This window comes from Diprion similis, chromosome 13 (genome assembly GCF_021155765.1).
Source record: "Diprion similis isolate iyDipSimi1 chromosome 13, iyDipSimi1.1, whole genome shotgun sequence".
In the NCBI taxonomy this organism is placed as follows: domain Eukaryota; kingdom Metazoa; phylum Arthropoda; class Insecta; order Hymenoptera; family Diprionidae; genus Diprion; species Diprion similis.
This window is the reverse complement of record NC_060117.1, coordinates 130,504-146,547: the sequence shown is the minus strand read 5'-3', so window position 1 is coordinate 146,547 and position 16,044 is coordinate 130,504. Positions and strand designations below refer to the sequence as shown.

Sequence of the window (16,044 nt, the reverse complement as noted above, 5' to 3'; positions counted from 1 at the left end):
GTTATATGCAACTGAGAATCGTAGTAGATTTAAAATCGACAACTTGAAATCCGACATGTGCCACGTTATATACGGGGCTCTACACGTAAAATCGGCCAATATTTAAAGTTAGACTTTTCATTTAAATAATTTTCCCCCTTTATTTCTACATATCTATCTAAAGAAGCGTTCTTGATTTTATCGAAATTTTTATTTCAGTCTATACTTGAGTTAAGAATTTTTTAAAAATTTCCTGCTTAAACTTTTCAAAGGGACATTGCTCGAGAACGAAAAGAGATGTTGATAAAATTCAACACACATTTTTTACGTTTTGAATAACAGATTTATAAAAAAATGATAGAAATTTTTTCTCTTCAAAATCTAAAACGCGCTTGAATTAAAAAAAATGTCTCCTCTTGACGATGGTCAAGTTTTATGTTTTTGTGAAAAATATCCGAAAAACTGTTAATCTTCTCATGAATTTTAAGCCAAGTATCATTACGGGCCGATACTTGACTCCAACTTCATGAAACAATCAACACTTACCAGGATATTTTTCATACGAAAATAAAACATGACTGTTATGTAGAAAAACAAATTTTTTTGTTCAAAATTCAAATAAGCTGGTTATTTTAAGGAAATCTAATCGTAACATATTTTTTATGAATCAGTGATTGGAAGAAAAAGCGTGTTAATTTCGGCAATATCCCTTTTCGTTTTCGATTTCGAAACTTCGAAATCTTGTCCACTCTCACGTGGAAAGCCCCACACGTACACGTTGATTCGAGCCTGAAGAGATTGAAATTTCTCAGCAAGTAGTCGTGAAGCGTGAGGAACTGAAGATTCAGTTTCGGCAATGCCAGGCAGCCTTCGCCGGAAAAATATTCCGTGGGCACGATACTTTCGTTCCAGACAACCTCTTCAGTCGGGTATAGCGGCATCTCGTTCAATTCTTCGAGTTGAGACGCTCGACGCTCGTGCCTCGAAATCTGCCAACATTTACGCCATACAATATGAATTTCGATTTGCTTATATATATATATATATATATATATATACATATATTTGGTTGATGATATATATATATATATATATATCATTATACTATATATATATATATTATAATTGACATCAACTTCGTCGTCGATTTGTTATGTGTTATATTACTATACTGTATTATTGATGTCAATTATAATATCGTATCAAGCTTACCAGTAATTCCCGAAGGAAGTCCAGATCCAACCGATACCAATTTTCATCAACCTCTCGCTCCTCTGGCGGTACAAGGTTCAGGTATGTAGCAATCGATCTAAGCTTTTCCTGACTGTGTGCAAATAATCAAATAATTATAAAGAAAATGACGCGTAACAATGACGAGAATAGTGACAGTAGGAGGTCAATAAATGAATGAAGCAATTAGGAAGTGAAAGTAAAGAACCGCGTATCCCTATGTATTATATTTATACATTTTATGATATGATGATACCTAATAAGATATGTGCACCAATGAATGAACTGCATAATATCTTAAATTAGATATAACATAACCGATGGTGGATCGATATGAATATGCTAAAGTAAATTTAGAGGAAGGCCGATTGATTGTTGGTTTGAGCTTATCCTGTCATACCTCAAGGTACCAAAGTGTCTATAGAGTGCTTCTCTGGTATCAACGCTGGCTACATTTGCAAGCGCGAAGCTTCGTAGATCAGGAAATTTGGCGAAGGCAGCTTTCTGAAATAATACCAATCGGCACTGTTAGAAATATGCAGCTTGTTATAATTTGCCGACGTTAGCGTCCTGAGGCCACGCCAATATTTTTAACCAGTTTTACGGAAAATTCATCAATTAATTAACATTCTATATCCTGACTAAAATCATTTTACCGCGTTCGTATAATAAGAAAAAATTCTGTCATGTAACTAGAAAGTGACATATTGGCGTTCCCTCGATTTCTTGGAAGAGCACACCAATGTCGATCGTCGTATAATTAGAGTACTTGCATTGCACGTACGAGGTGAATGGTAATTATACAGCACCGACCTGTAACAAGATTTAATATCTTCGCATTGATTTGATTTTTACCTGCAGTGAGGTGATTTTTGTATAATGCAACTGCGTCATATCATGGTCAGTGAGAGGATCGCCGGTTTCTTCGCTTATCTCAAATCTTGCGTAAAACTTGAGCATCTCCAAGAGCTGAAATCAAAGAAATAAATCCAATATTACCGCAAATTCGATAAACTCATACGTGAAAAGGCACACTATACCCGCAGAGCGCGAAATATGTCGCATGCATAATAACCATTACCTACGATGCATACATCATACACGCCTGTGATGTCCGCGATATGAATTTTACAACTAAATTCGATATATATATATATATATATATATATATATATATATATATATATATATATATATATATATATATATATACATATATATTTATATATAAATAAGTAACGCAGGAGATCCGATTCGACGCCGGTATACCGCGGTAGGTATGCCGACTCACGGTCAGGTGTTATTGTTTTTCACTCGAGATTAGATAACCTTTCAAATTGTCATCCTGAAATTATGAATAAGAGGGCCAAGTTTTCTCCGTCGTCGCCTCAAGCTGACTTCCCTTCCCTACATATTACGTTCTTTAAACATATAGGTATACTTAATTGCACCCCCTAATCCCCGGTTTCTACGCCCCTGCGCCCTGCAGCTAGCTGTATGTAATTCTGTTATATGTTCACGTGAATATATATGCATCTCGGAGCTAGATGTCACATGATAATCGACACGACAATCTTCCTCTTCTCCATGTTCTCCCTTGCTTGATAACTATATTATCTTCCTCACGACGATGAGTGCGAATGTACTCTTTTGAAAATAATCGAAAATTCAACACGCCGTGCTTCATGCATGCAATGATCTATACGACACCCCTATTGGATTATGAGTAGGCAACGTGCGGGAATAAATAATAATTCGCATCACACGCACCGCACAGAGAGCCGTATGATGTGAGACGACGCGTTACGAGTATTCGTATGATGATATCGAATGGAAATAACGTGGAAATATGTGACATGTCAAGTTCCGTGTCGGAATCCCTGATGATCAAAGCGCGAGATAAACAACTGTCACCGAAGAAGATTGACAAGGAATCACGTTTTCTACAGACTAACGGAATATATCTGTTGCACCTACGTTTGCACCGCGGCGATAGGCGATACTGCATGCAATTATAATTACAATTACGATTCGCCACCATTGTGTGTAATGTGAGACTTTTCAATAAGGTAACAGCGGTTGATACTGCACGTTCTTGCAGTACTTATGTGTAATGCGAATAAGTACGAGGCATGCCCAATGCCCATGGGAATCGGCGCGCAGGCAATACATATCGAAATACTTTTTAACCTCCGAGATCGAAGCGTAAAGTTCACAGTCGATCCCCAGGGAGCAACGCCAGGCTTAACGTCTTCACGATTGTCACTTGATCTTGTTTTGCTGGTTTATTCAGCTATCATGTGGGTTCTATACGGAAATTGTTTATCTGCAATCTATGACACGGTGGCCACTGGTCGGGAAAAACCGTGAAGCCGTGAGGGAAAAGTCAGGGGAATATCAGGAAATTTCTTGGCTGTGTGGAACAAGGAAAAGTAAAGCCTCCTCGCAAAGCAGCCAATTTCAAAAAGTAAATTTTTACCACCAGCTCGGTTCTATTCGAAAATTTAATATGTACATCTAATCATAACGTATTCGGATTTGAAGTTTTTCTTATTCGATACTCGAATTGGTACTATAGCATATTAGTTCGAATTTCATTCGGAGAAAAAGTATAATTTGGCCAGAGAAATTGACGAAATATTTTCGACTATATTTGTAGCGAAATAGCATCTTAGGAATGCAGGGATTTGAAATTTCGCTAGATAGATTTTCACTTGCGAATGAAACCAAGAGCTTTCGCGACAGTAAATAGGAATCGGAAGTCCAGTTTTGGCGAATAGTCTTTTTTGCATAAAAACAACGATCTCGGTATCGCTTTAACACAAAGCCTTATCGGCGCGCCCAAAAATTTACGCACGTCCGGCGATCCAGATCCACGCACTTTGGCAAAGGAGCGTGTACAGGCGTAAGGTATCGGTAAGCTGATCCGCAAACCGTAAATTAGGTATGCTATACGAATACATTGGAATTGTAGGCGGTATTACGCGACATCGTGAAGTAGTAATTCAATTTCGGAAATGATATTATTAGATTCGACATACGTGCGTCGTCGAAGCTCAATTTCCTGTTATTCCGTCTCGAAGTCGTCGATCAGGAGAACCTTATCGCCCCTACTTCGTCGAGTGGTCTCCCTCCTTGCCCCGCGCACCGCAATCGCACTTCACGCCCGGATCGCTCACCCATCTGAGCAGCTCGGTGAGCCGCGACGAGGAGAGTACGAGTATAGTAAACCAGTAAGAGTTTCGATCTCTTGACGATCGGTGGTGCGTGCGCCGGTATAGATTAATTATAATCTAATATATACTATATACCTGTACGATCCAGTGTATACCAATCTATACCGCAGGGCGAACAACTTCGTACGACATCTAATAACTAATAATATCTATATTGTACACCAATACGATATAATCATTGCGGTCGCTGTACACCCGTACAACAATTTATCGTTAATACTGTACAGGTGTACCTTGGCCGAATATAGTTCGAGGATATAATTGCGCGGGGAGAGGTGTGCTATACCCGCCGGTTATATATACCTATACACACGGCGGCTCCAGCACGGGCTGATTATAGAAGCGCAGATTTGCGAAACGACGAAACTGAGAACTGTCGGGGAATCGTCTGCCAATTGCAAAGCAGGCTTCCAGCTCCTACCTTACGCCTTGAGTCACGTATGCGCCGCCGCGCGCCGCGTTTATACAGGAGGTGCGGGTATTGTGATGTGACGACTAGGTATACAGGGTTATTCCGTGCCAATTCGACCATCTCCCGACCCAGCAGCCTTCGATTTTCATTCGAATATGAGGACGTGAGAGGCAAAATACTATTTGTTCATAAATATATTCAGTTTTTGGAAAAAATATATCTATTCGAGGATTCTTCTATATTCTGAAACTTGCGAATCTATCGATTAATTCTACTTTGGAGATTAGCCAGTTATATCTTACGATAAAGGCTCAAATTTGTACGATAAAACTATATACATCAAGATTCCTCCCGAAAATCATCGAAAAAATAACGTTACCTCTTCTTCAGTCTCCAAACGTGCTCGCCGCCTGCCCAAATTAGAGAATTGGAACTACTACGATTGGAAAAACCTTCTTACCTTCTTACCTAATTTCCCTGCCACTCATAAACTTGCGATAAACCTGACTAGGGAGGTCAGTTCGAGGAATTATTAGCATAAGTTTAATAAGCGAATGTCTTCTAAACAGAAGGAATGCAGAGGTCTGTCGCTTGCGAAGCATTCAAAATTCAGCATAAGTAATGATTGAATACAAATATAAAAATTACAGTGAAATATGATTTTTGATGTCTGGAAATTGCCCTGAGAATTGTTCAAGTTACCCCGCATACCACCCGCATGTATTGCTCGAAAATTTGCTATGAAAAGATCAACTGAACAACGCGGATAATTTCAGAGCTTATATAATTAATGAAGTATTGGGTGAAAAAGAAATCTAGCGAGAGATAAACAAGAATGCTCGTCAGTCGATGATATTCGCCACGGAGTAAACACGCGTCATACACTCATACGCATCGTTCAGGGGACCGAGGCAAATCTACGCGTATATTCGTATCTACCTACATAAAGGATGCACGCGCGTACATTAAGCGCACAGATTATGAATAAATGCAAGTGCGTCGGAAGTGAGAGTGCTCGTGTGTAATATATTCAATATACCGCGCATAGCGTCAAGAAGGCCTGTCATATTCGCCGTTCGTTCGTCACACAGGACGGGGCATATTCGCAGACGAACTTATATTAACTCCGCCAGTGATAGTGCTGCTGCCATTATATCGAGGGGGTAACGTTCGAGATGTCGTTAATCAAAGGTAAACAGCAGCTGTTACAAGTCGACTAACCGCGACATGTAAATTATTTACAGTATGCTCACCGGCTAATTTCATAGTCATACACATATCCCGCGATATACGTGTCATATAAGGTATACGTGTACCGACAACGGTATTCGAAAGATCTAATCTTTCTTGATCCAATTTTAAGAACAATAGAGAATAATATGAAATTCGAATGCGATGCATATCGTATCATATCGTACATGTCATTAATATGTACATATATACATACACGTGAGGAGGTAGATCCAAGGCCACCCGTGTGTGGTCAGCTGTTTCAAAGCAGGTTGAATGGATAGATATATTAGCAGACGTATCCGTAGTTGTGACCTTACGTATACGGGGTGGAGGCGCGCGATCAGTGTATAGGCATAGTAGCTGCGGGGTGAGTTCCCAGTAAGGAAAGCTCGAATTATCGAGTTAGACCCAGTTCTCGCAAGCCTCCCTCGGCACTGTTATACCCATATGTAATATATGACGCGCATATACTGACTATATGTATAGACTGCCAATCAGTTGCCGACAACCCGTGTCTGTGACTCATAACACGAGGATAATGTTACTATGTTTCAGTAATTGCGATTCTCCTTCTGAACGCAAATTCATGCCGATCTGTAAACTACTGCTGTCCCGAAAACACAACATGGCTGAATGCATCGAATTGTTCCGACGGTTCGTTGTTGCCTATGCATTGTACGTCGGGGATGTTCAAGTTGGATTCGGCAGCTGAACCGATAAGTGAAAGGTTCGAAATAATCGAAGAACAGATTGTTTACGATGACGGATTGTCAACTACTCCGACGCATCGGTAAGTGATAGTCCTCAACTTCTCTACTTCTATACAATAAGCGCGAGAGGTAAATACTATAAACATATCTAAACCGTATACCTTATGTTGGATCTTTCATAAATGTTCAATCGGTTTCCAATTTCGTTTGCGAATGATATTTTCAGATTTTGCCTGGTGGCTCAGCCGGGCGTGCCGAACGCATCGATAGCTGTAATTTGTTTCGAACCATTGTCTGTGACGCGGTCCTTGGTATTTGGTACGCTATGCACCTTGTCGGCGTTCTTCCTCCTGGTCACTCTTATTGTGTACGTGGTCCTGCCGGAGCTACGTGACCTCCAGGGTAAAATCCTCATGTGTGCCATGTACTCGCTACTTGGAGCATATGTGCTGCTGGGGATTATACAGCTTTATCCCAATTACGCTGCAGATGATGATGATTTGTGCATATGGACCGGTGAGTGGAATATTCTCTCTCTTTCGCATAACCCAACTCCAACCGCGTGGGAGAATATTTTGGATCAAGTTTTTTAGGATTCAAATACATAAATAAATAAAGCAAGCTGCATCATACGTTGTCTCATACTTTCGGCAAGGCAATTTCGGACAAGTACGAAAATCAACGCATATCATCCTTGTTTTTGAGGAATAGTAAACACATATGTTCCTGCAAATTGGAAGCTACATTTTTCAGATGATATCCAATCAATTACGGGCGAGTGAATAGCAAGATATTTTGTCTTATAAGAAAAAGTCAGGTCTATCATCGAGATTTGCCCAGAGGCACAGTGAAATACCAATTTCCAACTTGTGTCGCTATCTACTGTAATATGACCTCTCACTTGGTCGACCTTTACGACTCCATGGATAATCTTGCGCCGTAGATACGCAAATAGCCAAACAGAAATTGAAACGCCCATATCTTGTGCTAGTAGCCCGTTGCGGCTCCGCCTGCCAATATTTTCAAACGCTTCTTGTGGCAAAACTATAAGACATAACCGTACGTTATCGCGGACTTTTTGTAGAGCTCGTAGAGACCTTGAAAATCCTTTTGCGCATAACGTTCCTCTATCTGTAACAGTTTAGTCAGTGTTCGCATAACTGTGTGATCCCCTTCTGACTTGGCTTACAAATATCGTGTTATATCTCCAAAACTATCGATCTTGTTGTAACGGAAAAGAGCCTAAAACCTGCAGGCTGCACGTAGTAGCCATCTACAGAAGAAAACGTATCAGAATCGATCAGTAGTTCTGGAATTATAAGCGAACATACCCAACGGACGGACTGAAAGAGGCGTTGAGTTTTGTACGAGTAGCGATGAAGTAGGTACTTTTGATCAGTTCGGTTGACGAATTTGTATAAATCGGAAATAATCAACAAGCCCTCCTGTATTACACGTACATATCGGCATGCGGTATGAGCGAAGATCGCGTTACAGCAGAATAAAAGCACGCGGTAAATTTCCACATCTATACGCGGTAATGCAATCCATCTAAATATACATACATATATATATATATATATATATATATATATAGTATATGAGAGGTACCGGACAGCTCGAATTTGTAAGATACGGATGAGTGTAGTGGAGGTCAAAAGTTTATCATAAGAGCCAACTACTCATTTATTACTAATTGAGAGTAATAAGTATGTAGGATATTAGATATAAGCATTTTAGTCAAATATATAGACGGGCACGTGTGCATCTACGTTTTCATGTCTATTACATGTGGATTACGCGCGAAAAAAATTGTATTAGTAACTGTAAAAAATAAATTCACGATGGTGAGTCCTAAGCAATGCAACATTCGGCCAAAGGGATATCGAATAAGCATCATATTGTGCGATGACGTTTAATCTTAGAAAGAAATACGAACTGGGTCACGTAACAACAACAACAACAACAACAACAACTACAACGACAACAACAACAATAATAATCGAAGTTGCGGCATAATTAGTTTTATTATATTACACCCTAAACTCGCCATTTACTACAATGTATTAAATGTTATAATGAAACGTTATTATTTTATGTTTCAGCGTTCGTTATGTATTATTGCTTCATGGCTGCCTTTTTCTGGTTGAATTTGGTAGCATTCAACGTTTGGAGATCGGCCTGGTAAGTTCTTATTTTCAAGTATCTACACCGGATAATTCATAGTCAATTGATCTATAGGCGCATTTGTGGAAGAAGCGAAATAAGAGAGAAATAATTCGGATGTGGAAGATCTAGAATAGCATACGGGATCGTAAAAAAATCATTCTCGGATTCAGGGACCGGACTGACGCGACGACGAAATTCCTTGAAGGTTACGCCATGACTGTGGCTGATGGGTTTACGGTTTACTTGGAAGCGTCATTGGCCCGGCAGAATGTGGAAAAATTACTTCAAATTACCACTTTCCGCGAAACTGGTGATTGTTCTATACATATAATGTCCGGAAACACAGTGCAGGACAGAGAATTACGTTCCACGGTCACCCTGTTACCGCGAGACTTTCCCAAAATTGTTTCCACACATCGTGCCCAAGTTGAGAATTCAATCGTCAATGTATAATTCACAGCCATAGAGCAGGGATTGGACATTCGGGCCGAAAATCGCTCGGTCCGTAAAAGAGACAAAGAAACGTACGCGGCCAATATATATTTTTTTTCCTAACCAAAAACGTAACTAATGAAAGTGTTTTTTTTTTCTCAAAAAACGATAGAAAGAAGGCATCAAGTGTTGAGTACGAAGAGTATATTCTTCTTATTACATTTATCTTATCAAACAACATCTTCTTTCGTTTCTTTATTATAGCAATAATTATTAATGTTAAAGCATTTGAATACAAGAACTTAACCTCACGTTGTGACATTTTACGTGTTTATAGAACAATCTTCAAGGTTTTTTCATCTCCTCGCGGTTATAAAGAGCTCTTATATAAACTACATAAATTCTGGTTAAATACACATTGCATTGATTCTTAAGCAATCATCGTCTGATGATCACTACACTGAAATCATTGATCGTATACGACTTCAATCAACAATGTTATGGGCAGTCGTGGATTCACTTGACGATGGTACATAATTACTCAGCCATCGACGAACGACGAATCGAACGCTTTGAACGATAGGCGTCAACGTGTATCGGGGCTACTGGATAAAAAGGACAACCGGCCGTTAAGTTAGGTATCCATGCTGCCCGGACTCAGTTATTATATTTTCAAGTGCTGACTGATTCAGATGCAGGAAACATTCGTCGTATTATGCAGAACTGGCACCCACGTCGGTCGAATATAATCAATCATTGAGTTCAAGCTCTAGGACGCAATTATTTCTCATCCCCTTGGCCAGTTGTGCCAAAATATAAGAAGTTTGCCCGCGTAGTAGGTAATAAAACCGCTTTACGCCCTCGCGCACGATTTGATGAATCTTATAACGACGACATCCCGCCCGCGTACCGTTACCTATACACATCTACATGACAATATAGGTGTATGAGCCATAATTAGTCGTATGCAATTCCGACTGAATTTTTGGCGAGTACGGCGACGTACCTATAACACAAAGTTGCAAACATAATTATGCATTGTCGCTACAGGTTCACAAGGTCGGTGATCAAGGACGAGACACTTTTCTGGATATACACCGTTATCGGCTGGGGTGCACCAATCGTCTTTCTTACGACCGCGATCGTTGGTCAACATACCGATGGGATCGTGTTGAATCCTGGTTTTGCTATAAGAAGCTGCTGGTTCGCAGGTGGGTTTACAAAGCCGGTTCCATTTGCCCGGGTCAATCGCGTCGCGAATTATCAAATTTCCACCCATGACAATCAAATACCCAACATTAATTGATGTCTGTCATTGACAACGGCAATTTCCAGGAAGTTACGAAAGATGGGTCTATATGTACGGCCCGGTCGCCTTCCTAATGACACTCAACATCGTTTACTTCTCCCTAACATGCTACCAGCTATGGCACAAATATAGGAGCTTCAGCGGAACAAGACTTGCCGTGATGAAGTTTAAGTGTATGCTTTACCTAAAACTCGCGTGGGTGATGGGTATTACTTGGATCTTCGAAGCGGTCTCGTCTACAACCGAACCGGAATGGTCACACTACTGGTGAGCTCAGCAAGTGTTTTATTAACCTACATGTATATATTTCGATGATATACGAATAATAACGTAGGATCAACGATATAACAATATAAGACTTGGATACAAGTGTCGAAGCAATTACGAGCCGCATAATGCACTCAACACATGACGAAATTCCAGGCTCGTGACGGATGTCATCAACACTCTGCAAGGCTTAATAATATTTCTATTGCTGATCGCATCGCGTAAACGCGTAAGAAAACTTTTGGCAAGAAAGAGACCGTTCGGAATTAACTTCCCAAAGAGATGGGCCGCCGGCGAGGACGAGGAATCCGAAGTAATTCTCGAGGACGACGAGCAGGAGCAGGAGCTTTCGCAAACGCGTTAGCGCTTCGACTATGGGAATCATGACGCACAATACCCACCGTGCCGACGACGTCTTACACTCTGATAAATGTTTCACGACCCGCGATGCTACACGCGCACACACACACGGACACCGATTTGCCAACTGAAGTAATTATTAGGTATGCGAGATTCGCATAATTACCTGCCTACCCATATCATACGCAGTAGATCGTCTTACAGGCAATTGCGAATGATCCGCTGTGCTTACAGGCTCATGCAGCCGTTTGTAACAGAATTCATTGGTTCACTCCGCGTCGTATCGATGAGTGTGTGTGTGCAGCAACCGTATTTAAATTTATGATGCCGATCAAGGATCAATTATCACAATCGACTTTTCCATACAAGAGAAATGACCAGTCTAGGCAATTTAAACATGTTTTTCACACATCTACGGAGCGTAAACGTAACGCGATAATCTTGGCAGACAATGGACGAGATTTATCGGCCGACGTCTGTTGAATTAAGTATACATACATACATATAATACGTTAATCTTTACATGGCGCTGTAGATTTACTCAATTCTATACAGAGCTTACGCCGAATGCACAATGAACATACCTTATACCATGTGTACAGTAAATATGTATTAGATATTGAATGTAACAGATACTAATTATAAAAGTGTAAAGGGAAGTGGCGACGCCAACGATAAGACACAAAATTTAATCACGCCGGCGACACCTGAGTTAATCGGGCAATTACATTTATACCGACGGACTGAGAGAAACAATATTCATCACATCTAGTTTCGGGTTGGAGTTAAATTTTTTCCAAACTGTGACTGCTAATTTGAATACGGTGTAACCGAATATACAGCGTTCGTCGAAAATTGAGCATCAAAGGAGGGTTTATACTTCCCGATCCAGTTAAAGTGCTCAACTGTCCGTGAGAATGACGGTTGTGTTGAGACACTGATCGATGTAGAGGATTGATTCAATCCAGAAATAAATACAAATACCGGGTCTAAACGAGAAATAGTACAGCTGCTTCCCTTAATGGAAAAACCTACACATATCACCATGTGCCTATGAGCAATAGATGCGTGTAACACGCGGTGCGGCAAGCGAACGCATATTATAACTGATAATGTTAAGCCGATAAAGAATCTCTGTAAGTTGTGCATGCATACGGTGTCACTATAAATAACTATGTTTTACGTACGTGTCTAGTCCTGTAATTGCCATATTAGATTTAAAATGTGTCAAATCACAAATTTTTAATAATATGCATTGAACACGCAATTGGAAATTCACAGTACAGCGGTATCTTCGTTCTCAGAACGCTTATTCGGTATTAATCGAATCATTTCCAGAAATTTCAGAGAGGAGTTGTCGGGAAGCCGTTTCCAGAGAGAGCTGTCGGGAAAAACCGAGTATTTCAGAAAGTACAACGTTTTTTGAGGTTTTGCCAACAAGTTGTGTGTGCGGATATGCGCGCCGTCCGCGTCCCTAAGATTCACGTTGAAATTGTAGAGTTCATTTCGCGTAGCTGCCAATAATTTCATTTTGAATTATTTTATCTTTAAAGCATAGCTTTCCGATAAGCGATGCAGCGTAAATTTAAATTCACATTGGTTTATTTCCGTCGATTCAAAAAAGATCAATTAAATCAACCTATATCGATTTGATTGTTGAATTTTCAGCACGACAAAATCACAAACAATCAACTTCTTAATGACTTCTTACTACGAATTAAAGCGATTATATTGCGTTGGATATTTTCAGGTATTTCAAATTTGCACGCAGGTAAAATCAGTAGTTTTATGAATGGTACAGGTATATTCCGCCATTTGAGTTTGGCAGCACTAGGGTTCAACTCCAGTAGATGGCGATTCATTACCACTATCTGGTCCTACTGGTTTATCCTAACCTAACGTAACCAGGCTTGGCCTACCCTACCCTAGCCTAGCCTAGCTCAACCTAACCTAACCTGGCCTTGGCGTCGCTGCGATATACGTTATTGGTGAATTAGGTAGGTGGGAGGTTTTCGCCAAGAGGAGGGCGAAAAATAAGTGGAAAAGCAGGAAGCAGTGAGTGCTCGGAAATTCGAATGAGGGTGGAAAGGGACATAAAGGTAAACAAGTCTGATCGAATGACCGAAATTCCTTAACTCCTGTTTTCGGATACATGTTCGGGGAATAGAGGGAATAGACATGAGTGACCGAACCGGATACGACACGGGTGATCGTTCTACGTTCTGTAAGGAATCCGGGCCGGTATAACGAATTACCGTTAAATCGTACAACTGTCAAATCCAAGTGATATAAGGAGAATAAAGACGTCGCGCCGACAACGGGAACCGTGGCTCGCGTGATACTGAAATTCAATATAATTGAATGAGATGCACACTATGGTCATCGAAATAACACTAATAATCGTTCGTATCGCAGTTGGCTTGGCCATGTATCAAGGATCCTCGGCATCATCCTCAAACGAAGATAGCGTCGCTTCCATAAAAATCGGGAAGTGCTGCGAATCCAACGAACTGATTGTCGATGATCGATGTACACCGATAGGAGAAGCGACACACGGAGAAGGACTGTGGAGGCCGACATTTACCAACGAGGATGGACGTCGATTAAACGTCCAGCCAAAATTTGAATTCAAATTTGGTCTACCAAAGTGTAAAAATAACGAAAGACAGTGGAAGATATACAACGCTCCAAACCCTCCCAACATGGATTTATTAAAAATCCTCTCGTCTGGAAAGCTGCGACATTGCACCCAGTGTAACTTCGACAATACGGACTGGACTGCCGATGAGCTGGCGGAAGATGAACAGGAGAATGCCAAAAACAAGAGATACTACGACTATGAGTTTGGAACCTACTGTGCTGACAAGATAATATTACGCAAGGAAAACATCTCAACATTCTATGCACGTGTATGTTTGCCGATAAAGAAACACGTCATGCATACAGACACAATGATGCGGCGAATTATAGATCCATCGTTTCGAGCTATCTCCGTTGCCTGCTATCTCTTCGTTGCGGTTGTATACTTTGTTTTACCGCAGTTGAAGAACTTGATTGGAAATATTGTAACGAGTTTGATGCTGTGCCTTGTGACAAATCATTGTGCGGCAATGGTTAGAATTTTTCCTGAATTTGGCAGCCATGTGAGCTTTTTGATCGCAGGTACGTTCGGCAGTAATGTATCATTCGCTAAGTGTGATATCAATATTAAATTAAAATTGAATAGTTAGTAGTGCTATCCACTATAGGATTGGTGTACCAGCTTTTTTAGTTACAATTGGAATGTATGTAGCTGTGGCGGGGTACCTAACGAGACAACTCTATTGCTTTCAGATGTGGTTATGTATGTGTCACTGATGTCCGCATTCTTCTGGTTAAGCAGTTTGGGCTACTATATATGGAAGACTTTTAGATCACGCAATATTTTCCTCCGCTCGACCGATGGAAAAAAGTATTGTTACTACTCTCTCTATGTGTGGTCCCTAACCGCAGTTATAGGAACAATGGCGATTTTCTCTCACTTTATGTTAGACACGAACAAACCAATAATAGCCGACACGCCAGACATCCCCCAGGAAACCATAGGGTGGCTGGCTGTGGCAGTTCTTTTCACGCCCGTCGCATTCAGTGTTATTTTTAATGTATGGTTCGTTGCGACGACCACAAATTTTATCAAACGAATGAACACGTATGGTAGAATTCATCATAAAATGAAGTATAGTTTCAGAATGTTTGTATTTCTATTTATTATCATGGGCGTCGCCTGGTCATTTACCCTACTTTCCTGGATGAGATCCGAATTGGAATACTGTTCCATTGTCATAAATTTGTTGCAAGCCATTCTAATTCTGTATGTATGCGTGTTTGGTCAAAGAAGAGTCACTTGCTTGTTAAGAAAAACGTGCAACTGCTGCAGTCCAGGTGAGGCGACTCAGGGTCTTGACTGGGGTGAAGAAATGACAGCTATGAACCTGGGTTAGCTATGTTGCACATTGCCAAGTCCCTACGGCTGATTAATAATTTCATTGTCAACTAGTTCGTGAAATCTACATTCCACAAATGAATCTATTTTTCCCATGACCTGATAAGTCTTTTCCATTCCACCGTACTAATGCAAATCTAGAACCTCGAACATTTCATTGGCAGCAGCCTCACTATCCACATAAATTCCAATCATTCCGAATGACACAAATTTCAGCAGTAGGGGTACTTTGTTTCTAAAATTTCAAGCAATTTTTACAATTAGCCCGGTCCGATAATCAAATCCTTTGATGCAATCGCACCGTATCCAAGTACTTAACTAATTATATACATGTTGCTGTTTGAGTCGTCATGCGAGACTGATAAAACAAATTATGAAGTATATTAGCCTGTCACATGGTCTTGTAAAAAGTTTATTCCAACTTCGAGTAGCACATCTATTGTTAAGTAAAGGAAATTTCTCAATTAGTATTAGGACCAAGCTCATCGATTGAAGAGTAACTCTGTACCTTGCACAGTGCCTTTGTTTTGGAATATTTAATGATAATATTTACAGAACACTAATGCACTTTAAGGCTCTCTCACTTATTTAGCGTAACGATCTCAAATCTTTATATATAAATCTACTAATTGACATGAATAAAAATTTTTTAATCTGCATACTGAAGTCAGAGTGTATTTGTACATACATATTGTAACTCATCCAAGAAACAAGTGTTGATTATT

At 40.2% G+C, this 16,044-nt stretch overlaps 3 protein-coding genes across 4 annotated transcripts in view; 2 read left to right on the top strand and 1 right to left on the bottom strand.

The window, feature by feature from the left end:
* LOC124414024 (RNA helicase aquarius) overlaps positions 1-16,044 on the bottom strand; it is a 44,184-nt gene that overhangs the window by 4,414 nt on the left and 23,726 nt on the right. For both annotated transcript variants that reach the window (XM_046894888.1, XM_046894886.1), the window contains exons 4-7: positions 2,065-2,178; positions 1,610-1,713; positions 1,192-1,303; positions 755-968 (exon numbers count right to left, since the gene is read on the bottom strand). In XM_046894888.1, the coding sequence (XP_046750844.1) occupies positions 755-968; positions 1,192-1,303; positions 1,610-1,713; positions 2,065-2,178 (544 nt within the window). The remainder of the gene's footprint in view (positions 1-754; positions 969-1,191; positions 1,304-1,609; positions 1,714-2,064; positions 2,179-16,044) is intronic.
* LOC124414037 (G-protein coupled receptor Mth2-like) lies at positions 5,075-11,560 on the top strand. The gene is made up of 7 exons (XM_046894912.1): positions 5,075-6,048; positions 6,646-6,880; positions 7,027-7,316; positions 8,906-8,984; positions 10,452-10,612; positions 10,737-10,977; positions 11,134-11,560. The coding sequence occupies exons 1-7, from the start codon at positions 6,033-6,035 to the stop codon at positions 11,339-11,341; spliced, it is 1,230 nt and encodes a 409-aa protein (XP_046750868.1). The 5' UTR covers positions 5,075-6,032; the 3' UTR covers positions 11,342-11,560.
* Positions 13,390-15,978, top strand: LOC124414034 (probable G-protein coupled receptor Mth-like 5). The gene is made up of 2 exons (XM_046894909.1): positions 13,390-14,499; positions 14,671-15,978. The coding sequence occupies exons 1-2, from the start codon at positions 13,704-13,706 to the stop codon at positions 15,315-15,317; spliced, it is 1,443 nt and encodes a 480-aa protein (XP_046750865.1). The 5' UTR covers positions 13,390-13,703; the 3' UTR covers positions 15,318-15,978.

Coding starts and splice junctions, on each gene's coding strand:
- LOC124414037 (XM_046894912.1), top strand. Junction 6,881..7,026: donor TCAACTACTCCGACGCATCG/GTAAGTGATAGT, acceptor TGATATTTTCAG/ATTTTGCCTGGTGGCTCAGC. Junction 10,978..11,133: donor CCGGAATGGTCACACTACTG/GTGAGCTCAGCA, acceptor ACGAAATTCCAG/GCTCGTGACGGATGTCATCA.
- LOC124414034 (XM_046894909.1), top strand. CDS start 13,704: ATGCACACTATGGTCATCGAAATAACACTAATAATCGTTCGTATCGCA. Junction 14,500..14,670: donor TGTGAGCTTTTTGATCGCAG/GTACGTTCGGCA, acceptor TATTGCTTTCAG/ATGTGGTTATGTATGTGTCA.